The 22,571-nt window shown below is 53.5% G+C and overlaps 9 protein-coding genes across 9 annotated transcripts; 5 read left to right on the forward strand and 4 right to left on the reverse strand.

Moving 5' to 3' along the window:
- Positions 1–472: 472 nt before the first annotated feature.
- On the forward strand, positions 473–2,498 carry G6M90_00g113270 (uncharacterized protein; the record flags this gene model as incomplete). Its single annotated transcript, XM_066131885.1, has 4 exons — positions 473–585; positions 649–968; positions 1,034–1,923; positions 1,992–2,498. The coding sequence occupies 4 exons, from the start codon at positions 473–475 to the stop codon at positions 2,496–2,498; spliced, it is 1,830 nt and encodes a 609-aa protein (XP_065987951.1).
- Positions 2,499–2,545: 47 nt separating this feature from the next.
- On the reverse strand, positions 2,546–4,024 carry yeaW (Carnitine monooxygenase oxygenase subunit; the record flags this gene model as incomplete). The annotated part of the gene is made up of 5 exons (XM_066131886.1): positions 2,546–2,740; positions 2,794–3,019; positions 3,084–3,262; positions 3,332–3,630; positions 3,691–4,024. 5 exons carry the CDS (start codon positions 4,022–4,024, stop codon positions 2,546–2,548), a joined length of 1,233 nt encoding a protein of 410 aa, XP_065987785.1.
- Positions 4,025–4,524: 500 nt separating this feature from the next.
- G6M90_00g113290 (uncharacterized protein) lies at positions 4,525–8,764 on the forward strand (the record flags this gene model as incomplete). The annotated part of the gene is made up of 5 exons (XM_066131887.1): positions 4,525–5,630; positions 5,694–5,723; positions 7,078–8,060; positions 8,120–8,284; positions 8,337–8,764. The coding sequence occupies 5 exons, from the start codon at positions 4,525–4,527 to the stop codon at positions 8,762–8,764; spliced, it is 2,712 nt and encodes a 903-aa protein (XP_065987891.1).
- Positions 8,765–9,182: 418 nt separating this feature from the next.
- Positions 9,183–9,895, forward strand: G6M90_00g113300 (uncharacterized protein; the record flags this gene model as incomplete). The annotated part of the gene is made up of 4 exons (XM_014684287.1): positions 9,183–9,335; positions 9,402–9,459; positions 9,514–9,677; positions 9,740–9,895. 4 exons carry the CDS (start codon positions 9,183–9,185, stop codon positions 9,893–9,895), a joined length of 531 nt encoding a protein of 176 aa, XP_014539773.1.
- Positions 9,896–10,052: 157 nt separating this feature from the next.
- On the reverse strand, positions 10,053–11,753 carry RDR1_3 (Protein RDR1; the record flags this gene model as incomplete). The annotated part of the gene is made up of 1 exon (XM_014684286.1): positions 10,053–11,753. One exon carries the CDS (start codon positions 11,751–11,753, stop codon positions 10,053–10,055), a length of 1,701 nt encoding a protein of 566 aa, XP_014539772.1.
- Positions 11,754–12,325: 572 nt separating this feature from the next.
- Positions 12,326–13,633, forward strand: apdF_8 (Aspyridones efflux protein apdF; the record flags this gene model as incomplete). Its single annotated transcript, XM_014684285.1, has 1 exon — positions 12,326–13,633. The coding sequence occupies one exon, from the start codon at positions 12,326–12,328 to the stop codon at positions 13,631–13,633; it is 1,308 nt and encodes a 435-aa protein (XP_014539771.1).
- Positions 13,634–15,167: 1,534 nt separating this feature from the next.
- G6M90_00g113330 (uncharacterized protein) lies at positions 15,168–15,905 on the forward strand (the record flags this gene model as incomplete). Its single annotated transcript, XM_066131888.1, has 2 exons — positions 15,168–15,224; positions 15,351–15,905. 2 exons carry the CDS (start codon positions 15,168–15,170, stop codon positions 15,903–15,905), a joined length of 612 nt encoding a protein of 203 aa, XP_065987871.1.
- Positions 15,906–16,599: 694 nt separating this feature from the next.
- Positions 16,600–18,394, reverse strand: TRYP_20 (Trypsin; the record flags this gene model as incomplete). Its single annotated transcript, XM_014684284.2, has 3 exons — positions 16,600–17,740; positions 17,804–18,003; positions 18,122–18,394. 3 exons carry the CDS (start codon positions 18,392–18,394, stop codon positions 16,600–16,602), a joined length of 1,614 nt encoding a protein of 537 aa, XP_014539770.2.
- A 1,450-nt stretch (positions 18,395–19,844) lies between these two features.
- On the reverse strand, positions 19,845–21,737 carry G6M90_00g113350 (uncharacterized protein; the record flags this gene model as incomplete). Its single annotated transcript, XM_014684283.1, has 1 exon — positions 19,845–21,737. The coding sequence occupies one exon, from the start codon at positions 21,735–21,737 to the stop codon at positions 19,845–19,847; it is 1,893 nt and encodes a 630-aa protein (XP_014539769.1).
- Positions 21,738–22,571: the final 834 nt, after the last annotated feature.

Here is a 22,571-nt window from a genome sequence, read left to right on the forward strand (position 1 = left end):
CCTTCGTCGACGTCCATCGCCCAAGAGCCCATCTGATAATGGACGGCGGTCGCTATGCGAAGCGAGCGCGCCAGGCTTGCGAGCCTTGTCGGTATTCACGCCTCACCCTGGAACCTTGTGAGATGGCCGGGTTTTTTTTGTGTTGACACATGGATCGTAGGAGGAAAAAGTCACGATGTCCGGGAGAGCGACCAATCTGCTCCTATTGCGAGCGCCTTGGCCAGCGTTGCGTATACAACGCTGCGGCTGGGGAATCGGGCAGTCAAGCTAGACATGACAGAAAGATGGTGAGACCTTTTCCCCGTTGCGTACCGAGTTTGCCACGGCATCAGGCTGACGGGGAGAGTAGGCGCATCGAATTGACAGTCTCGAGGGGAAAATGGACCAGCTTATACAGCGGCTCAGGTGAGAGACGGATTGGCCACGAATACCGGCAGGTTTGGCACGAGTTAATTCACGCAGCCCCGTGGCCATGTCTGGCCGTCAGTCCGTGACGCCATATCCACGGCCGACCAGCAGTCGAACATCGTGTGTTGGAGACATTTCATGGTGGGATGTGGGCGAGGAGTGCGGTGAAGAGCTCTTGTATGTCCACAACTGGCGTCTACTCTTGCCTGAATCCGGCTATTACGTATAATGACTGTCTAGCAGCGATTTACTCGTGCACAAAGAGAAGCTACTGTCCATGGGCCGGCTCTACATGACGTGGTGTCACGGACAACCCATCTCGCTGTTCAACCCCGACACATTCCTAGAGTCCTTGACGTTTCGGGATCTTGAACTAATCCTCGCACTGCAGACACTGAGCCTTCGATATCCACCCGGCACGCTCACGCCTCAAAAGCGCGACAAGCTGGATTCCATGGAAAAGGAAGCACGGAGCGCCGTCATGAGCCGCATCGCCAGTTCGGAAGCCGAGCTGTCCACCCTCCAGACACTGTGCATTCTAAGCATGGTCGAATTTGCAGGTGACGACAAATGACCACCATTCTCGCTATGATGAGCGGCTTGGCTAACTCGTCGAGCGTCGTAGATGGCAAGGTTGCCCAGGCAGGACTGCACGTCGCCATGGCAAGTCAACTCGCTCAATGCGTGCAGCCCAACAACATGCTTGGGGACGCGCAAGAGTTCAACGACTGCGTCCACGGCATCATTATGCTCCAGAATCTGCAAGGCTGCATCCCCCCAACCACCGGCCCCGGCAGTGCCCTCTCCTGCAGCAACGCGCCTTCAATCTCCCAAATCCACGCGGCGGCTCTTTCGGGCGTCGAGCCGTCATGTCCGCCGTCAGGGGCGGCTCTCGGGCACAGCCAGATGGACTCGGGCATCATGAAGTATGCCCTCGAGCTGAGCGAGGCTTGGAGAATGGCCAGGGCCTACGCCGCGAGCCGCGTTCCCTCGGACGCGCTTCCGCCATGGAACCAGCGCTCGGATTACTCGGAAATCATGCATCTGCACCTCGAGTTTGACTGCCGCGTGCCGTTGAAGTACCGCTTTGCTGCTAATAAGTTTGCAGACCAGGACCAAGACTCGCTCGAGCAGCACCGCAACTATTGGGGCCCCTGGCTCTTTGTACAGATTGTGTATGCCGTGATTCCATGCATACTCAACCATCCGTTCCTGCTGTCGATGCGGCTCAAGAACTGTCGCCACACGGTGCCTCAATCCTTCATTCACCACTCGTTTGAATACATCAACCGACACGCCGGGTGGATCGTGTACTTTATCAATCTGCTGGACAAGAAGTCGTTTCACATTTCCGACCCATCGCTGGCCCATTGCATCGCCATCGTGGCCACCATTCACCTCCAACACAGCTTCGTCCAAGACCGAGCGCTGCGAGACAAGGCGCAGCAGGGATTCGACAAGTGCATGAGTAGTCTGCGAAGAATGGGGGGCACATGGCCCTGCGTGTCCATCATGGTATTATATTGACGCACATGGACCAGCACCGACTCGCGCAGTTCCAGTCGCTGACCATGGACATCTAGGCGAATAACCTCGCCAAGCTGCGAGAAAGCGTGGGCGTCGTCCCGTCCGACTCGCTCGACGGACAAGTCGCCGGCGGCCGCACGTCCTTTTCCATCGACGCCCAGCTCCTCTGGGACATTCTCATCTACGAGCGCGCCGGGCGCCCCGACGCCGGCGCCGACCAGTCCATCTTTGGCAAGACGCTCAAAGTCGGCAGCAAGTCTCGCCACGGCGACGCGCCGACCGCCGCCGAGTTCGACCTCGTCGGCTCGGCGGGCATATCCGGCCACAAGGCCGTCTCCAAAGAGACGCCTGCCTACGCGCCAAACGAGGATGTGCCCCCTACGCCGGGCCTCCTCGAGACCCATATGGGTGCCGAGGGCGAGGCGACGCCGGGCATTGGCGTGTCGGTGGAGGACCGCTTCTTCGAGGGCATCGGCGGCCGCGACGGGCAGGAACACTTGTTTCTTCAGGCCAACGACTTTGGCAAGGCGATTGACAATTGGCTAAGCTTTGATTCATTCTGATGACACTATCCTTGTCCCACCTGTCTGCTAGTGAATAACCCTTCTGACTACCATGCCAATTCGCAGTTTGCTTTGCGGCTCGATTCACACTCTAGCCGGCTGCACAAGTCCATGTCCGCTTGCACCGTCGCCGTGACCCTGTGTTTGGGCACCGCGGGCCGGATTTCCGCCCCGGCCGCCTCCTCCGCTTCGTGATGTGTAGTCACCAGGTCGCGGGTCAGCTTTTGGAAGAACAACGGCCCCTGTGCGACGACGCGTCAGAACGTGAAGAATTGCGCGGCGGGCGCGAACCTACCTTTTCTACGCGGGGGTGCAGCTCCCCGTGGAGGAATATGCCGGAGTTCAGATTCTTCTGCGCGCCGTTGCAGAGATTCTTGTCCTCTCGCATAATGGTCTTGAAGAAGTCGCTGATCTCGGTGAATTCGGCGTCCGTGGCGTCGTCGTGTCTGTACACCTCGTACTCCATGTGCGTTTGGGTCGCGGACATGGGTACGCAGCGCTGAATGAAGAAGAAGTGCGGTCTGTGGCAGGCGATTACCGTTAGCAAGGTTGCTCACTTGTTGTTCGCCAAAGTCGATTACGTACGTTACCGTCATCGAGGCATTGGGGTACAAGTATGTGCTCACGTTGCCCAAACTTTTCGCCTCTTCGTCTTGTCTGTCAACTGCATAGTGTTGGATGTGAGCCCCCGATGTCTCAACCCAGTATTTGGCCAAGTCTGTGACGGCGGGAAGTGCAGGATGCCCCGTAGGGCAATGGTAACACTGTTTTGTACGTGTGAGTTTATATCCATCTTCTTTGCATTCTTTTGCTGTACCACTGCGGCCACGTACCTCGTTGTAGTTGTCTGCGAGCACCTTCCAGTTGTAGTCCCCGGTCATTTCCCACTCATGATCGAAATGGTACTTGTTCATGTCAAACTCCAACAACCGTGGTTGAAAGTCGACTGTAGCAAAGTCCTGTTCCCAAGGAACCGAGGGTGTATCGTTTGCGTCAAGATTTACCCAGACGAACCCCAGGTTATCGACATGCACATGCACGCGGTACAAACCATTGTCTTCCCTCTTGAACGAAGATATTTCCTGATATTTAGGTGCCTTGGCCAAGTGGCCGTCAAAACCATACGACCAGCCTTGACAGAATAGTTAGCAACTCTGAATACAAGCCTTCCATGGCCAATCTAGTGTCTCACCATGGTATTTGCATGCCAAAACGGATGCCTTGCCAGAGTCCTTCTCGACAATGGGATAGGCACGGTGCCTGCAAATGTTGTGATGCGCCCGAATTTGCCCCTGGCGGTCTCTAATCAAAAAGAACGTATAGCCAGCCTCTGTTATTCGCACAAAGTGGCCAATGTCCGGAAATCGCAATACATGGGTAACGAGCAACCACTTCTTGGAAAAGATGGCTCGCCTCTCCAGCTCATACATGGCAGGGGACGTGTACCATGCTGCTGGTAAAGCTTGTCCTGTTTTCGGCTCCTCGTCACACTTCGTCGTGCTCTTCCCAAAACCGAGCCAGCTCATTGTGCGCTTGGAATTCCGATGCTTGGTTATGATGGTGGATGAATAGTAAAAGCACTGCGACTTGAGCACGATGGTATAGCTGCAGCCGATAAATACGTCGTGAAAACTCTATTATACCCAGACATCGCCCTTCCACACCACGGCATCACTCACCGCGATGCCGTTCTCAGTGCCCAGACCCTCGGTAGCCCTCGATGACATTCACCACGTATGAGCCGGACTCCGGACCGCATCCGTACCCATACTTCATGGCCCTTGTTTCAGTCCTCCGTGCCCACACCAGCAACATTACTGGACAAGGCGGACGCCACAGAAGCAGGAGCACAAGTCGTGCATTTTACAGACAACGAGGCGGTGGGCCTTGAACGAGGAGGCAGCCGACAACTTAAAAAGACTTTGGACGTACAGTTACTCATGGAGCTCATGAGCAACCATACTACGTGGCGTGGCCGATAGTCTGCTATTCGACGACAAACTACACGACAGCAAATTAAAAAAAAATGGTGTCCGAAAGCCACCCCTCCAAATCAGATGCCGTCGTCATTATTGGTGCCGGTGTGTTTGGCCTCTCAACGGCCTTAGAGCTTACCACGCGAGGGTACACTAACATCACCGTCCTGGATCGTTACCTGCCCCCCGCGGTAGATGGGAGCAGCGTTGACATTTCCCGCATCATCAGATTCGACTACGGAGACGCTTTCTACAGCAAGTTGGCCAGGGAGGCCGTCCAGCTCTGGGCCACCGAGTACCCCGACCATTACCATCAAGCCGGGTTCCTCATGCTCAATGAGAAGGGGGGGTTTGAGTACACGGCCAAGTCAAAGCAAGTCGACGAGCAGCTGGGCAAAACCATCGAGGAGTATGCTGATGCCACTCGGATGCGCTCGATACGCCCGGGCATACCCGGCAAGCTGGAAGGAATGAGCGCCTATTACAACCCAAAGGGGGGTTGGGCAGACGCAGCCTCGAGTATTGCGCAGCTAGCCGCTCGCTGCAGCCTCGCGGGTGTTTCATTTATTACCGGCGCAAGAGGCACCGCCGCGTCTCTGGTGTATCAGGAGTCCGGGGTTGTCGGGGTCAGGGTTGTGCGAGGCCCTCCGATTCGGGCATCTCTCGTCATCCTCGCCACGGGAGCGTGGACAAACCACCTGCTGCCCGTGGGACACGCCAGCTCGGCATCAGCGCAGCCCGTTGGGTTTATCCAGTTGACAGAAGGAGAAGCCGCGCGCTTGAGAAACATGCCCGTCATGATCAATTCCAATAAGGGGGTGTTTGTTTTCCCGCCCACTCCCGGCTCGAATATCCTCAAGGTGGCTCGCCACGGTTGGGGATATGCCACGGAGGAGAGGGTTGACGATGGACATTCGCCAGCGAGGGTCGTTTCGTGCCCGCGGCGCGACGGCAACAACGCACGTAGTTCCTATATGCCGGAAGATGCGCAGCAAGGACTGAGGGATGGACTGAGAGATCTTGTTCCGGAATTTGCTGAGAGGCCTTGGTCCCGGCTACGCCTCTGCTGGTATTCGGATACGCCCGAAGGGGATTTCATTGCCGATAAACATCCTCGTGTTCAGGGACTCTTTATTGCTACAGGTGGTTCAGGACAGTATGTGCTTTCAACGCTGCGCTTTAACGACTCTTGACTAGTTTGTTACTAACGTGCATCTAGTGGTTTCAAATTTCTTCCTGTTCTTGGCAAGTATATTGTAGATTGTTTGGAGAATAAAGCAGGGAAAGAATTAAGATGGAAGTGGAGGTATAGACTGCCTTCCGGGGCAGACGATATAGTCAAAATAGGAGATGGAAGTAGAGGAGGGCCGCCTTTGAGACTTCTCACTGCCGAAGAACAAGCCAAACTATAGAGCTGCGGTGTCTTGGTCGGTTTTGATACTCTAGTGTTCTTTGATAGCCCAGGTCTTGCTCGAAAGGCCAGGCAAGCTTCGATCCCCAGCTGCTATGCATCGTATAGATGGAGCATTCATAGTCATTTAATTGCTTCTCTCGTGCCACTTGCATGACTTGTCGGAGAAGAGCCTATTTCCTGTTTCCATATTTCGAGTCTGCGTATGCAGCACGCAGCGTGGCCACCCTGTCGTACACCAGCTTTCACTGATGCCAGTCCCCTCGTCGGGCACAAGTGTGTGTATCGCTGTATCGCCAGGCACCAGCATCTCACGGCCGGGACACCTGGATCAAAACCGGTAATACTAGAGGCGGCGCTGGGTGTTACAGTAGCCCAGCTGAGCTGCTCTTCAGCTAAGCCCGAACCCCATGCTCCCTTCTGCCAGTTGTAGGCTGCTGGCCTGGCCACCTACGTGGTCACATGGACTATTCACGGCTCTGTGGCGCCGTCTTGCCGCCGTCCCAACTGGTCGGTACAGGACTGGCATGAGTCTGGACCAGAGTCGACACGGCACAGAAACGGTATCCGGTCCGGACGGTCCGCCTCACCTCACAACCCTTCAGACGACGGACCAGGGCCGACGTTCGTGCCTTATCAGCAATCCATCTTGGGATAAACATGTTGACCAAATAGTTCAAAGACGTATTCTCCTACGGCATTCAAACTTGGTGGAAATGGACAGCACTGAAGGCTCGTCAGCTCGGCGCCTCAGGTGCACTATTATTGGTGCAGGGTAAGTCCGATGTCGTCATGTCCAACATCTTGATACAAGACTCTAAACGTACTATAGAGTTTCGGGAATTTTGATGGGTAATTAGATCGATTCTAATCTGTTGATGGAATCTAGTATCCTTGCTAACCTCTCTTAGCTTGCAAAATTCGGATGCATTTAGCAGCATTTGTCGATTTTCAGATACTGGAAAACAATTCCGAACTGGGAGGAACTTGGCAAGAAAACCGATACCCAGGTAGAATATTCACGCTCCCATTCTGCTTATAATTTTGTCGACTTGCTCAAACTCCATAGGTTGCGCATGCGACGTCCCAAGCCACTGCTACCAATTCTCTTTTGCACCAAATCCAGACTGGTCCCGGATGTCAGTTGCAATTTTGCTCTCTGCCCTCAAAATCCGTGCCGCTGACCAGCCAGGTATGCAACTTCGTTTGAGATTAGAAACTATCTCAAAGCAGTTGCCAGGCGATTCCGTCTAGACGAAAACATATCGTATGGCCGCAAAGTGGTGTCGGCAACCTGGTCCGACGAAACAAGCACCTGGACTGTCCAGACGAGCCACGGAGACACTATAGAGTCCGAAATTCTTGTCAACGCAGGGGGCATCTTGAATAATCCACAAATGCCAAGCATAGAGGGTCTGGATACCTTTACCGGGCCAACTTTACACACCGCCGCGTGGGACTCGTCCGTCCATCTTGAGGGCAAGACCGTTGCCATCATTGGATCTGGCGCAAGCTCTGTCCAAGTGCTTCCTCAGCTCCAGGCCAAGTGCAAGCATATCAACGTGTATATCCGCACGCCGTCTTGGATCTGCCCGCCGGTTGTTGTACCCAATGCCGGTAACAGCAATTACACCTACCAAGACGAGGAGAGGGAATTGTTCAGGAAGGATGAAGGACATTACATCCACTTGCGGAAAGACATCGAATCGCGGTTTAATAGCATGTTTGGTGCATTTTTTAAGCTAAACCCAGAGCAACAGGATATGCGGAATCGATTTGAAGCGCGCATGAGATGCATTATAAAAGATGAGGAGCTGCAAAGGCGACTGATCCCGTCCTTTGAAGCTGGATGTCGCCGTATCAACCCGGGGGAGCAGTACCTTATTTCCATCCAGGAACCCAATGTTGAGCCTGTTTTTGACCCAATTCAACGGGTGACACACACCGGCATCGTTGCGGGAGGAGTGGAATATCCGGCCGATGTCATAGTCGCGGCAACAGGGTTCAATACAAGTTTCCGACCGAGGTTCCCCATCATCGGTCGGAAACGAGTCAACTTGCAGGACATATGGGGGAAGGATCCAATCTCGTACTTTGGAACCGGTGTCTCTGGCTTCCCAAACTATCTGGTCTACTTGGGCCCGAATACACCCATTTCCAACGGCAGCCTCATGGGTAAGATTTCACTCTCTCACCCCTTGGAGCGAAGCACCTCACACTTATTCTCTACGCAGGGCCGTTGGAAGCAACTAGCGACTACTTTATTCGTCTGCTCCAACGAATGATTAGACATGGCGCGCTCTCCTTTGACGTACACCCGGGTGCGCAAGAAGATTTCGACAAGCACACCAAGAGTTTCATGAAAGGAATGGTGTGGACGGGCACATGCCGCAGCTGGTGTGAGTTGGCACGCTCGATTATTGGCCTTGGCGCAAGTCTGACAAGACGCAGTTAAGCGGGCAGACGACGGCAAGGTGACGGCTCTGTGGCCAGGAAGCTCGCTCCATTACATGCAGTGCCTTGCCGAGGACCGATGGGAAGATTACGAATGGAGGTACGACAAGGAGCGCTTTGCGTACTGGAAAAACGGATTCTCTTGGATCGAGAGACCTGGCGCGGATCAAATGGGGCTGCAAGCACAGCGGTCAATGGAAGCCATGACGACTCTGCCGCGCAGCACGTCGGATTTGGCATTTTACATAGGCAAGGCGGAAAACCTCTCGCCGTCGGAAATGTCATCAAACGGCGAGAGTCCTGTTGACAGCATCGAGAACATCAAGTCTGCCGGGGCAAAGAGCCTGGGAGAGCACGATGGTCCCGCTAGAGACAAGGAGGTAGCTGCTGCTGCAGACCACTTTTGTATCACGGTCCCAGTTTAGGGGTCTCGCGTGTAGAGGGTTTATATAACTACATGTAGAACAAGGATGAGAGCCGTGGGCGGCTGTGAGACGTGCACGACGTTGAGCATCTGGTCAAGTCCCTGATGGCGCGGCTGTTGTATAGCGGATGGAACTCGACGAAGATGCTCAAGCTGTGACTAGAACGCCAGCCTGCCCTCTGCATTCCGCTCTGTGGTGCACCAGACTCCAACGAATCAATTGATGTCTCCGTCATGCGGCGCCACGCGGCTTTCATCCCGGCCCCGACCCGTGATCGGGCCGTGCAGGCCGCACTCGTACTCTCGCCCTCCACACACGAGTTGGACATCGCAGCTGATGAAAAGGAAGCGCAGTAGTCTTATGCGTTCAAAGCCCGGACTCATCAATGACGCGACATTCATTGAATTCTTTATTCACAATGGCGCAATCCGTTCAATGCTACTACTTATCCCCCAATTCCGACGCACCAAACAACCCGTTGCCGGTGCTGCACTATCGCGGGGTCCTGCCTCTGGAGGCGACAGAAGACATGGCCACCAAGTTTCTGACCGCCAACACTTGGGAAAAGCGAGTATGCGACTGAGAAGGGGGGCTCGTGGGTTATTCCATGCCAGCACCGCTAATACCTGCCGGCCAGGGCGCCTGGGGACACATTGGCATCCGCCATTTCCACCCAAACACGCACGAGTGTTATGGTACGGCAGTCTCGACTCTTGAAGCGGAAGACGTTGGTCGTCTAATCTTGGCAGGAATCGTCAGCGGCCGTTCTACAATGCTTCTCGGCAAGATAAACGACGGCACGGGCGTGCATGTCCAGGTGCAAAGGGGAGACGTCATTGTGCTTCCCGCCGGCACCGCACACTCCAGCATCGAGAGCACGCCTGATTACTTCTACATTGGCGTCTATCCGCGCGTACGTTCCACTGCGTGGCGGACGTTGTCGCGAGTTGCTCATGGTACTGACAAGGTCGACAGCGCCATCCGAGGTGGGTAAACGAGCACGGCAAAACCCCAGCGACACACTTTCGATCCACGATTCGGGCTGTCGAGATGCCCGAGGAGGATCCGGTATATGGAAAGGACGGGCCGCTTTTGAAGCTGTGGCGCCCTCGGGACCTGGCGAGGCTGTAGTCTAGGGGTCTGGTGCGGCACAGAATCGTGCTTGGTGATGGACACATGTTGTCAATGGATCAAGACACCCGTGCCGCTTGCATTCAACATGCTAACAAACTTGTTTGGTATCCCCCATGATGAGCTGTAGACAAAGCACGACCAAATGCATCGTTATTTACATCATGCCGTTGCTGCCAGCGTTCCAAAAGAAGCCGGGGTTGAGAAACTGCTCAATATCAAAGTACTGGAGGTTGGAAAAGTCCATCGGGAACCCATCCATCCACTCTGTTCCATCCGACAGCGTCGGAGACGTTTCCGAAACCACGTCTACCGGGTTTGCCGGACACAGCTTCAAGATGTCGCTTAGGGCAGAGGCGAACATCTCTTTACCCCTTTGGTGCAGCAGCACCAGTGAGCGAGCCGTCTTCAACGCGTCTTCCGTAGCTTTGGTGTTGTACACGGCCGAGATGTCTTTCAGACACTGCATGGCATCTCTGAGCTGGGAGATGGACGAAACGGTATCTATGGCCAGCAGGACACAGACAATCTGGAACGGGACGTAGGCCATGTGATGCCAGGGCGCGCGAGCAGCCAGGATAGCCTGCGCGGCTTGGATGCCATTCGTCGTCAGTACCAAGATCTTTTGAAGAATGGACTCGGTAAGCGAGACTTCCAGCGAGCGTAGTCGGCGGCAGAGACAGAGCGCCAGGTTGCATTGAGCGAGAACCGTGGGGGGAATCGAGTGCGCGCGGCTGAGCACCGTGTGCAGTGCCGTCTCGAGTTCCGCCGCGGTCGGCTTTCTCTCCGGATCCAATTCTATCGAGAATGGCAACAGCTCGCTTATTTCGTACGTGTAATCGCCTGGCCGTGGCGTGGGCAGCATCGCGATGGAGATGTTGGACAAGGAGACGCGCGTGAGGCCCATGTCGAATGACATCCAAATGTTGAGGTGCTGCGCGACCAGGACGATTCTTCGTGCGGTTTCGGAGTCAACCTCTTGCCGCGTCGAGGGGAGGGCAGACTCGCTCGAGGATTCGACCGTCAGGCCGGCTGCCTCAATCATGTGCATCACCATGCTGCTTGCCATCCAGGCTTCGTAGTGTGTTCCGGCGACTCTGAGGTACACGACACGAAGCAGCCAGGCCGTGATGCTCGTTACCGTCGCCGGCGTGGACATGGATTGCTCCAGGAGTATCCTTGCCGACTCGACGAGGTCGAGCTCAGCCTGGTCTGAGTGGACTCGAGAGAAGAGACAGCCGAGGGCGGCAATCCCGCACAGCACTGCGTCTGAAGCTTGCTGAACCATCTGTGCCGTCCATCTCAGTTGGATATGCCGTGTCACTTCGTGGCGGTCGATGAATCCGTATATCGGATCCACCTGCTGGAAATAGACGGTTGCAAGTTCCTGCATCCTCTGCAGGGACAGCAACTCGGTAATGGCGTGGTAGACGGGTATGCGTTTTGCCTGGCGGGATCCGAGAAACGCGTTCCAGGCAAAGGTGTGCATCCGTGGGTTCTTCTTGGGGTCCAACCGCAACGCCAGCTTTCGGACAAAGGCAGATCCAGAGTTGGCTTCCAGTGAACGAGCCTGATTGTGCGGGGGAGCCCCCGAGGTCGATTGCGCCGCCTCTTCGGGAGACGCTTGCGCGTTCATCAGACGCACCGCCGCTGGCGTTGGAGGTTTGATGGCCGGCGCCGTGTGCTCCAGACTCTGCGGCCGGCGGCCCTTTCTTGTCTTGCCCTCGTGGTATATACACTCATACTCGAACCGCACGCACGTGCCACACGGCCGGGCGCCATCACACCTGCGCTTGAGGTCTCGGCATGTCTGGCATGCAAGCCGGGAGCGCTTACGCCCCGTGGTCGACGGAGTCATGAGAGCCAGGAAGCCTTTGGCCAGTATGATTGCCCGCCAGAGCCTCCAAATGGGGAGAGACAAGTGGCACAATGGCCCAATGATATGAGACGGGAACAACGGGTTATGTGAGGTGCATCAGAGAGGCGTGGTCGACAAGGCTGAAGCCGAGGGAACAAGGATGCATCAAGCCGGACCTTGGAAGACGTCGGGTGAGAATGGCGATGCGGGCATCAGACGACGGCCGAATTGGGCCTAGCGCCGGCGGCAAGAGCGGCAATAGCGGGAAACGACTCTCATCGCTCGCGCCGAGGAGCCCAGACGCACAATTACCAGGCAACGCGGGCATAGGAGATGAATAATGTCGGTCTTGTTCGCCCGCGATAGAGAATTCCGGACCATGTTGATCGTCGTCGACTGTGGTTTAAAAAGCGAAGCCTCTGCACCCTTCACCCCCTCCCACGCCGTGTGGCCGTGTAACAAGACTGTATCACCACATCACGTTGCGTATTGGCGACACAACCACTCACAAACCAACAAGATCGTCACAAACCGCTGCCGGTGCCAACCAGAGGCCGGTGCTACGTCACGAGATGCAGCCACGAAAAGAAACCTACCCCGCGACCGATGTGCGCATACAGAGCGATATAGAGACAGACAAGGCTGGCTTGAGCGATCAGGAATCGCCTGCCAAACCCTCCGCACCGCCAGATGGAGGCGCCACTGCTTGGCTTCATGTCGTCTTGATGCACATTGTCTTCTTCAATACGTGGGGTGTGGCCAATGGATACGGCGTCTTCCAGGAATACTACTCTCGCACCCTGGGGGAGACGGAATCCTCCATCGCCTGGGTCGGGAGCGTCCAGGTCTTCTTCTTGTTTGCCATTGGTGTGGCTGCAGGCCGATTGACGGACGCTGGCCATTTCCGCGTCACCTTTACGATCGGCGTGTTTCTGCAGCTGTTGGGGTTGTTCATGACTTCGCTGTGCACGACGTACTGGCAGATCTTTCTTGCGCAGGCCGTCTGCCTCGGCATCGGCAACGGGTGTACGTTTTGTCCCGCGCTGTCGATTCTTTCGCAGTACTTTCAAAAATACCGTGCTTTTGCGGTTGGCCTTGCGGCGGCCGGAGCGGCAGTTGGGGGTCTGGTGTACCCCGTCTTGATTCACTGGCTCATCTTCCACGATGATTTCGGCTTCCCCTGGACCCTGCGCATCATGGGCTTCATCATGCTGGCGACCTACCTACCCTGCATATTCTTATTCAAGCCCCGCCTGCCGCCCAGAAAGTCGGGCGACTGGACAGACAAGTCGGCGTTTACCGATGTTCCCTTTATATTCTTCTCATTGAGCATGTTTTTCAATTTCTGGGGGCTGTATTTGGCCTTTTTTTACCTGGGGACCTTTGCCCGCGACAAGATTGGTATCAGCGAGCCCATCTATTTACTCATGGTTCTCAATGGCGTCGGCATCATTGGACGTATTGCCCCGACCATCGTTGCTGATAAATGGGTTGGAATGTTGAACATGTTGATCCCAATCAGCTTTGCTGCTAGCTTGCTCGTCTACTGCTGGGCCGCCGTCAGCTCAGCGGCCGGACTCTACGTATTCGCAGTCATATATGGCCTGCTTGCGGCGGCGTTGCAGGCCCTCTTCCCAGCTGTTGCCACGACCATGACCCCAGACCCGAGTCGAACCGGTACCAGAGTGGGCATGATTCTCGGTTTTGTCAGCTTCGCCAACTTGACGGGGCCGGCCATATGTGGTGCAATCCTTCAAAAACAGGGGGGAGATTATATGGGTGCACAAATGTTTGGGGCGACGTCGATTTTTCTTGGCGCGTCCATGGCACTGGCCGCGAGAATTGCCAAGGCTGGGACAGATTTGAAACGAAAAGTATAGACGTGTACGAACAATTCATAACACTATAGACCTTGTAGAGCAGCCGCAGACAACGTGGAGGTCATGTTCGCGGCTCGCAGTACAGATGTAGAATAGAACAGAGGAAGCTGACGCCAAAATACAAGGATGGATTTTTCTTCGTCTTGTTTGAGCCGTCATTGAGTGGAACGCTAGACCGAGAGTTTGACGGCTTGATCAATTTGGTCGGGTTCATGTTGCACGCCCGCGAGGGCATCTCGGCCATAACCTTTTCAATGTTAGCTTTTGGGATGCCAACTGCACACACCCTACCAAGGGTTCGGCCGGGTCTGGAATCAACACACCATATCCACTCGGGTCGATGAGCGACGAAAAAGTCCCGAAGTGCAACAACGGTCGCCTTGACAAGGGCGCGGGCCAACCCGCGTGTTACAAGAGTGGCGTACCATTCCACCGCCATTTGACCCGGAGTCGCAATGTGGTCCAATTCTCGGTTTCACCTGATGGAAAGGCAATATGTAGTCAATAGGGGCTTTGATAGAGAACAAGGCAGGTACGAGATTACATGGGTGATATCTTGTCGCGATAAATGTCCCGAGGCGTAGCATGCGTCAACGTTCACTTGTGAATCGGAACATTGGGCGAGAGTCCATTACACTATGTCAATACTATTTCCAACATCGGATATGAACTAGACCCTGGCAGATAGTTTCACGGGTCAAATTCCAACCCGCCTGCCCGAGATTCTTCTGAGGCAATGGGATATTGGCTTGACAAGTTGGGTCAAGTATAAAGGTACTAACTAGCTAATGTCACACAAGGGAGTGCAATTATCAAGCTAAGTACATAGTATAAGTAATGCTTCCTTATTGCGAGAAACCGCAGTAAGATATTCGCAAACATTGCTGTGGGCACCTAGGTAATATGTCGTAACTCGTCTCAGACTGATTAGACTATTTGATAAATGTAGTTGTCTCTTGCTCGTGTAAAACCCAATTTGCTAACTTCCTCTCAATATGTAAATTGATTATAGCAACAACTACTGTAGGAGGCAGTACTCAGGCCAAATTATTATGCTGGCTCCACACAAGGCTATGCGCATTATCCAGGTTGAACAAATTGTAGGGCCTCGTACATAACTGTTAGCTATCGATATAGCCCTTTTTGCGAGCTGTCGCATAGTAGCGCCGTTGGTGAGGATTTTGGGGTACAATAATGCTTGCATTAGAGAGACTAAAGTTAATTAATACCGATTATTTAATGCCTTGTTGCGTATATGCTCTACAAAAGAACATGACTCAAAGCTCGTTTTCAAGTGAAACGATATATAGAACTACGTATAATGCTCACTAACTATCAGTAAAGAAACACAGAGGGAGATATAAAAATATTTACAACAAGGATAACTATAAAAGGATACTATCGCCTTGACCTGGTTAGTCTCTTTGAATCATTATCACGTACTACTACAATTCGTGGTATTCTCTTCCAGTTAACGACCACTGCTATATACAGTCTCAACATTTTGGTTCTATAAATGTCGAAGACTTTCACCATGAAGACAGGACTTATTGGCCCCTCTCTAGCCACGTTGACCGTGTCGATGCCATTTGTTAGTCGGAGACTAGAACAACGCCTCCCTAGCGTAGACGACGATTTTGATCAGAACAAATTGATATTATATTAAGCATATAAGCTCTGCTGTTAACTGATCTGAGGCGTACTCAGGAATCCTCAGATATACAACGACAACGGTGACTGGGGTGGCATATGTGGCCGTATCACCCTTATTCAGGATACAGAATGCATTACCGAGCGGTTCCGGGACAAGGACAATCGCAAGGTAAATCATGTAAAATGCCTCTCCCAGTTTAACGAATGCGGCGAAGACTGCGCTTTCAACAAAAAAAAGCTCCATACAGATTGCAAAAAAGCAGCTATCGCTACCTACTCGGATTGCAGTGCCCAAGACGAAAATACCTCGACGACTCCCGAGCGGAGCCCCAAGGCCTCCAACAGTCTGCCTCCAAGCCAAGATAAAGACAAGAAGCCCGTCAAGAAGCCACCGACATCTTTCAATGCAGGGCGCCAAAGCTTCTGGGTGGCTCGCACTATTTGCTTCAGCATCCAAAAAGCTTTGAGAGCTCTGGCAAGGCCCCCTAACCTATCGCTTAACATCGTGACCCAACCACCCGACGGCCTAGTCTACCGGTTCATGAACAGTCAACTGTATTCTACAAAATTCTTTTTTAGTGTTCAAAAGTCTCCTCGCCGAGGTTACATCTCTGCGTAACAGGCCAGTCAAGTCCAATAGCCAGCCTGGCTTGCACTCCAATTCCGAGATTAGTTGCGTCAAGAGGGTCGTCCTGTCTCGATTTACATTTGCTTCGGATTATAGTAGCTGCTTATTCAGCTATCAATATACTTGCTTGGACTGACCCCAGTATTCGCGACTGGTATTTTTCGCTCGCAGTGGCTCCTGAACTCAACTACTATTCTAGGTTATTAACCCAATGCAGCTTGTTGCGTTCCGAGTGTGTGAATTTGGACGGATGAAGCTGTTATGCGGATAGAACAGCGTGCTTAGAGTTAGATTTTATAAAGGAGAAATAGAAGTCATAAGAGAAGAAATATACAATACATCAAGTTCTCCTCTTTTCTTTTAGTAACAGATTTGCCTCTTGCCAAGGCCAGGGGTCTTGGAGCAAGCCTGCAGCGAATGCGTAAAATAGGAGATTCTAGCGTTTACCAGTCGTATTTGTGTTCTTCAGAGTAGCTATTTTATTAGTCTCATATTTAATTAAGTTATTACATTAAACGTAGACATATTTGTAGACCTTGTATAGTAAGCTTTTGTCACAGTTAGTCCAGATGGCAATACACGTCTAATATAGAAGGCGGGTTTTCGGATTTACTAGACACAGTATCAGGGAATGCTCTATGACCTGTAAGTATGTATAGGCCGTATCGATATGAGAGTGAGAAGACTAGAAAGAGTTACCCTTCGAACCAGAACCACTATTGGACCCAAAAGAACCATTTGATCCTGAACCCTTTGATCCTGAGCCCTTTGATCCAGAACCACCATTCGATCCAGCACCATTCAATCCAGAAGGACCATTCAATCCAGAATCACTATTTGACCCAGAACCACCATTCGACCCAGAACCACTGTTTGGATTAAACGGAATAATAATAGGATCCAATCCAGAGTCAGTATTTGAACCAGTACCGTCGTTCGAACCGGAACCGCCATTTGAACCAGAGCCGCCGCCATTTGAACCAGAGCCGCCGCCATTTGAACCAGAGCCGCCGCCATTTGAACCGGAACCGCCATTCGACCCAGAACCACCATTCGAGCCAGAGCCGCCATTTGATCCTGAACCGCCATTTGATCCTGAACCGCCGTTTGATCCTGAACCGCCATTCGACCCAGAACCACCATTTGAACCAGAGCCGCCATTTGAACCAGAGCCGCCATTTGATCCTGAACCGCCATTCGACCCAGAACCACCATTTGAACCAGAGCCGCCATTTGAGCCAGAGCCGCCATTTGATCCTGAACCGCCGTTTGATCCTGAACCGCCATTCGACCCAGAACCACCATTTGAACCAGAGCCGCCATTCGACCCAGAACCACCATTTGAACCAGAGCCGCCATTCGACCCAGAACCACCATTTGAACCAGAGCCGCCATTCGACCCAGAACCACCATTTGAACCAGAGCCGCCATTTGACCCAGAGCCGCCATTTGACCCAGAGCCGCCATTTGACCCAGAGCCGCCATTTGACCCAGAGCCGCCATTTGACCCAGAACCCCCCGTAATTTGATTAATAAAGTTGACATATTTCCCCAGTCTGGTGTAGACACCAGGATTATTGGGTCTGGCACAACCGTCGCCAAATGACACGACGCCAATCAAAACGTTGTTTGAATCAATTATTGGACCACCACTGTCTCCCTGGCAAGCATCCTTGCCACCTTCCAGCAGACCGGCGCAAAACATATTCTCATTCACTAAGCCCCGCAGGCTTTCACTTGCTGCCTGGCAATCAGCACGGCTTATTACCGGGAACTCAGCTGTTAGCAATGTCTTAGAAGGGTCTCCACCTTCTTTCTTTGCTCCCCTAGAATCATGGTCAGAATCTTTTTTCGACAGCGGCGGACAAATGATTTGCTACACCACGTACCAGCCATGTACGCTTGCCCGAGATCCCGGTTCAGGGTCAGAGCCATCCGCCGGCAAGGTGGCTTGGCTCTCCGACTGATTGCCGCCTACTGGATTCTGTAGCTTCAAGACGGCAACATCATTGTTGATTCTCTCGGGGTCAAACTGGGGGTGAACGAAAATAGAAGCTACTGGAACTACAGTGCCATCCTTGTCTGGGGACTAGAGAGCGCGTGTCAGAGATATCTCTCGCCATGGTGCGAGATGCAGGGACCGGAGCCACCACCCAACTTGTTCATTTGGGAACAACTTGACATGTAATCATGGAAAAACAACTTACTAGCGATCCGGCGCGAATGGTCAAACCTTTAGTCGTCTTTAGACTATTGACACAATGAGCCGCCGTGACGACAAATTGGTTGCGCATAAGTGAGCCGCCGCAAAAGAATTGTGGCTTCCCCTGTACCTCTCTCTGCAGAGCAACAATAAAAGGAACCTGGCTCCCGTCGTCCTCTGTCCCGCCGACGACATTAATAGAAGCATCTGCCGGTCGTGCAGTCGCCATTTGAACTGCTGACGCCGCAAGGGCGACCGCAAACACACTGGAAACCATTTGGGCGATGGAGAGAATTCAGAATACAAATAGTATAAGAGTTTGCTGTTTTACACAACGACACGAGCATTCTGGTCACGGAGCTGGGCTGATCGGGCTTATATATCACTCGTGCCTCACTTGAAACCATCAATGAACCATTGCTCATCACCCGCCATCTCAAGATAGTGACGCAGCTAGATACCTCGGAACGAGTAAGGTGCACACCATGGATGCCAATCTTGTAAACAAGCTTAAAACTTGTACAGATCATGCAGGGATCTCGGCGGCAAGGCAGTATTGGAAGCAGGCCATTTATAAAACGGTATTTGTGTCAAGAGACAATGTGATGCGAGGTCCACCACCCCCTGGCCAGCGATCCCTGTTGCGCATCGCTTTAAGGAGTCAACATTCTATCTCTTTAGCCGTTGGCAACAAATGGACGTGCTACTTTGCCAAGCAGGGAGCCTGCAAGTCCGAGCGTGAATTGGCGACGCACTCGTACGTGCGGCTATTGAATGCAGTCGACATCTCCGTTTCGGTACAAGCATCCATTGGCTTGGCGCTCGGGTATCGAGCGGCTAGTATTGCTCCGAGCTGAAACCTGGGGCTGCCGAGTCTCGTTGCTGTTCATGCATCATCCGCCGTCAACTCTGTGTCGTGGACCGTATCAGTGGCCCTGTACCAATAGGCGACATCAGCCTCGGCTGGCTATGTACGGGTTACTTGTCACGATGGGTGGTGTACATAGGCGGCAACACCTTGTATCGGTTCGTCAGGAATAATGTGGGTGGTGTACATAGGTGGCAACACCTTGTATCGGTTCGTCAGGAATAATGCCGATGCCTGTGAAACCGACGTGACACGCGTCATCCGGTCTGTACGGATATGCAATCTTCACCATGAATAGAAGCACCAGACCTGTCAAGCAACGTGTGCTGCTGGTGATGGATAGGCTGGCTACGCATAAACTACCGGACGTATATAGGGTTTTGCCTGGGTGTGACTGTTGCTAGAACATATCAATTTCCATGGTTGTTTTACAGATGGAAGCATCCAAGGTACAACCACTTGTCCAGTCTGCCATCCCGGGGTCCAAAAAGAGGGAATACCACTAAACGACGCCAAAAAAGCATAGTAGGCTCTAAGCTGTCTTATTCCCAAGCATGGTTATTCAAGCGCGCAGCCGGTAAATGAATGGGCTGACAAGTGTGTTCAAATGCTCGTTTAGGCCCTTTTGAGGGTGACTCGTGGCAACCATGATGAAACGGTCCGGTTGGTACCAGTTGACGCCAACCTTCTATGTCAAGGTGGCTGATGCTGCCGAGGCGCTCCCGGCAGCGGCATGAACACACTTGACTCGGGTACACACCTCGGCCTTTTTCTGTCGACGGTGCTTACAGTTGGAGCTGGCTAATGGTTCAATGTCATGTTGTGTCGTGGGTAACAATAACTAGGCAGCCACAGAGACTCAGAGACTAAAAATTGCACTCCTCCTTTTGCCATGCGGATACACGATGAGCGCCGACATGAACAGGCCAACCGAGATCCCAATAGCCGTCTGTATCATGCCGTAGCCTAGAGCAGTCAGCGAGTTTGAGCTTGCCGCCCCCGTCGTGCCGGGGGCAGTGGCATTATGCGTGATGGACTCTGAAAAGTCGAGCCCCGAGATGATGGAGCCCGAAGACGCGAGCCCCGACGGCACGAGGGTAAAAATACCTGGAATCATCGTGGCCGCAGCATGCCCGTGCCAGATGCGGCTGTACAAATGGGCCATGAGCCCAATAGTAAAGGCCCCGACCGTGTTGGCGACCTGGTTCGGACCGAGCTTGGTGGTGCTGAAGTAATTCGTCACGTAGCCGCAGACGCCCATCCCGACCGTGACGGGCAGCTGCTTCAGCCGGGACTGGTTTGTCAGGGCGGCAAATAAGCAGAAGAGCGCAACGAACGGAAAGTGCTGGACATATTGGCTCCCGTACGCCGCTTCAAGACTATCTGCCGTGCACTGCGTCTGCGTGGTCGCGTTGGGATCCATCAGGCCGTAGATTGTCGTCCCCACGGTCACGCCGTAGCCCAGGAAGAGAGAGTAGATGATAGTATACACGAGCCGGATGGAGCCGGCATTCATCTGGTGGGATTGCAGCTCCAGGCTGCTGCTCAGAACCGCAAACCCCGGGAGGATCATGGCAATGGCAGACTGCGCAATGGCCGGGAAGCAAAAGAGGTACGTACCGTTGTGTTTGATGCTCCCGAACGCCCGTGCCAGAAAGGACGTCAATATGGCGGCCGACACTTCCAAAACGTTGGCATACGTCGACGACGCCGGCGCGACAACCTGCTGCATGAAGCCGACGAGCAGGCCGAGCACGAAGATGACGGGCAAGTCGATTGGGCGGGCGGAAAACGCATACGGTCCGACGGAGACGCTGGCCAGCGCCATGAAGAGGATGACAAGCCATTTATTGTACCGGGCGGTCGACGTCATGATGTCGTCCAGCTCCTCGGTGGCTTGTTCCAGAGAGATCACGTCATGGACTACATTCTTATACACGTTGTGTGTGGCGGCGAGTCGGGACAAATCCAGGCCTTGCACCACGCGGATGATTTTGACATCGGCAGTCCTCGTAAGCGCGTCGTCAAATGAGATGAACATGCAGCCTGGGATGTACAGAAATTGCGCCCTTATCTCCAAGACATTGGCCGTCATGGCCATGTATTCCTCCAGCCGGTGAGTCGGGGCGCCGTACATCATCAGCGTGCGGCAGAGCTGCATCATGTACTGCTGCCGAGCAAGCACCGTGGCAATGTGCTTCGTCAGCCGGGCCTGCCTGTCACTCTTTGGTCTTTTTCTGTGCTCCCACGGCGGCGGCGTCGACGCCCGTTCGGCGAGGTGTTGTTCGCTGTTGTACCATTTGACATTGCGCTTGTTCCCTCGTCTGGATCTCGGCGCACGCGCCGTGTCTGTTTCTGACTCTGTCGCATTATTTTCCGGGGTCCTGGTCCCTGGCGTGAGAGAAAATCCGCTCTCTGAAGCCGAGTTGTCCGCACAAGAACGGAGCAATTGGGAGAGGATGCTGCCGTCGACCGGGGTTCCCATGCGATGCTCGCCAAGGTCTGGGGTTGAAGGAGCCGTGGATGCGCCGGACTGGGCCTGTTTCGGATGCCGCCGCCTCTTATGACGTTTCGGATTGAAATGGTCCAGAAGCATTTTGGCCTGTGTGTGGTGATCAACGCCTCCAAAACCGTCTTCCACGCCAGTCCCCCGACGAGCCGTGACGCGGTTCAGATCATCCGTTGCCCCAAACCATTCCGGCGATATAGAAGTATTCAAGTCGCCATCTGCTCCTTCTTTATGACGGCCCATGAGAGAATCAGCGGCTGCACCCAGTTTGTCTTTCCACCACGACCTTAGTGAGGCGTCCTTGTTCTCCCGATTTGCGAGGGTCCGGTGGCTTTGATCGAACCTGGTTTCAGGCCGCAAAACAGATGGCGTTTCGCCATGATGAGTGGTATCGTTGCCCTCTTTTGAATGGTCCATCAATCAGGGCGGATGGGAGTATTTGAGCCAATGGAAGGGGTCGCGTGCGCTCTGTCGATGGACATGAAATAGGGTTGAACACTTTGTCTGGATGAGAAACACGGATAAACGCCAATCAAACCGCGTGGTGGCTCGATTTCGCTACGCGTCTTGGTCCCTTGGACTTGGGTTCTTCGATCATGTGCATTGGAGAATATAATTCCCTGCTAGGGGCCGACAATTATTTATTCAGTAGCTGGAGCCGTGGGGGTCGGTTACGGCGGCACGTTGGACACGACTCCTCAAGAATTTGGACTGGGAAGCGCCCGCCTTTCCCGAAGCCAGACATCGGTGCCTGGCGGAGGCGTTTGTTGATTCGGCTTTGGCGCCGGGTTGCCTGGCTCGACCTGTTGAGGTGGAATCGGAGATCTGCTTGTTGATGTCACATCTCCACCAAAAATAAGCTGTCAATTGTCATTTGATCCACCCGCCTGCAGACATGGGAACAGAACGGGAAGCCGTTCGAATCCGTCAGATAACTGGGAAATACAATGGCATGTGTAGAAGTGGCTCAGGCTTCAAGAAAGTTGCCAAATCTGAGCCAACAGGATTTGGTGCAAGCCCGCGTCGAAAGGCTCCCTACAATCTTGGTACGAGCGATCTGCAGGATCCTCGCAGCAC

This window comes from Metarhizium brunneum, chromosome 7, assembly GCF_013426205.1.
Source record: "Metarhizium brunneum chromosome 7, complete sequence".
Lineage (NCBI taxonomy): Eukaryota > Fungi > Ascomycota > Sordariomycetes > Hypocreales > Clavicipitaceae > Metarhizium > Metarhizium brunneum.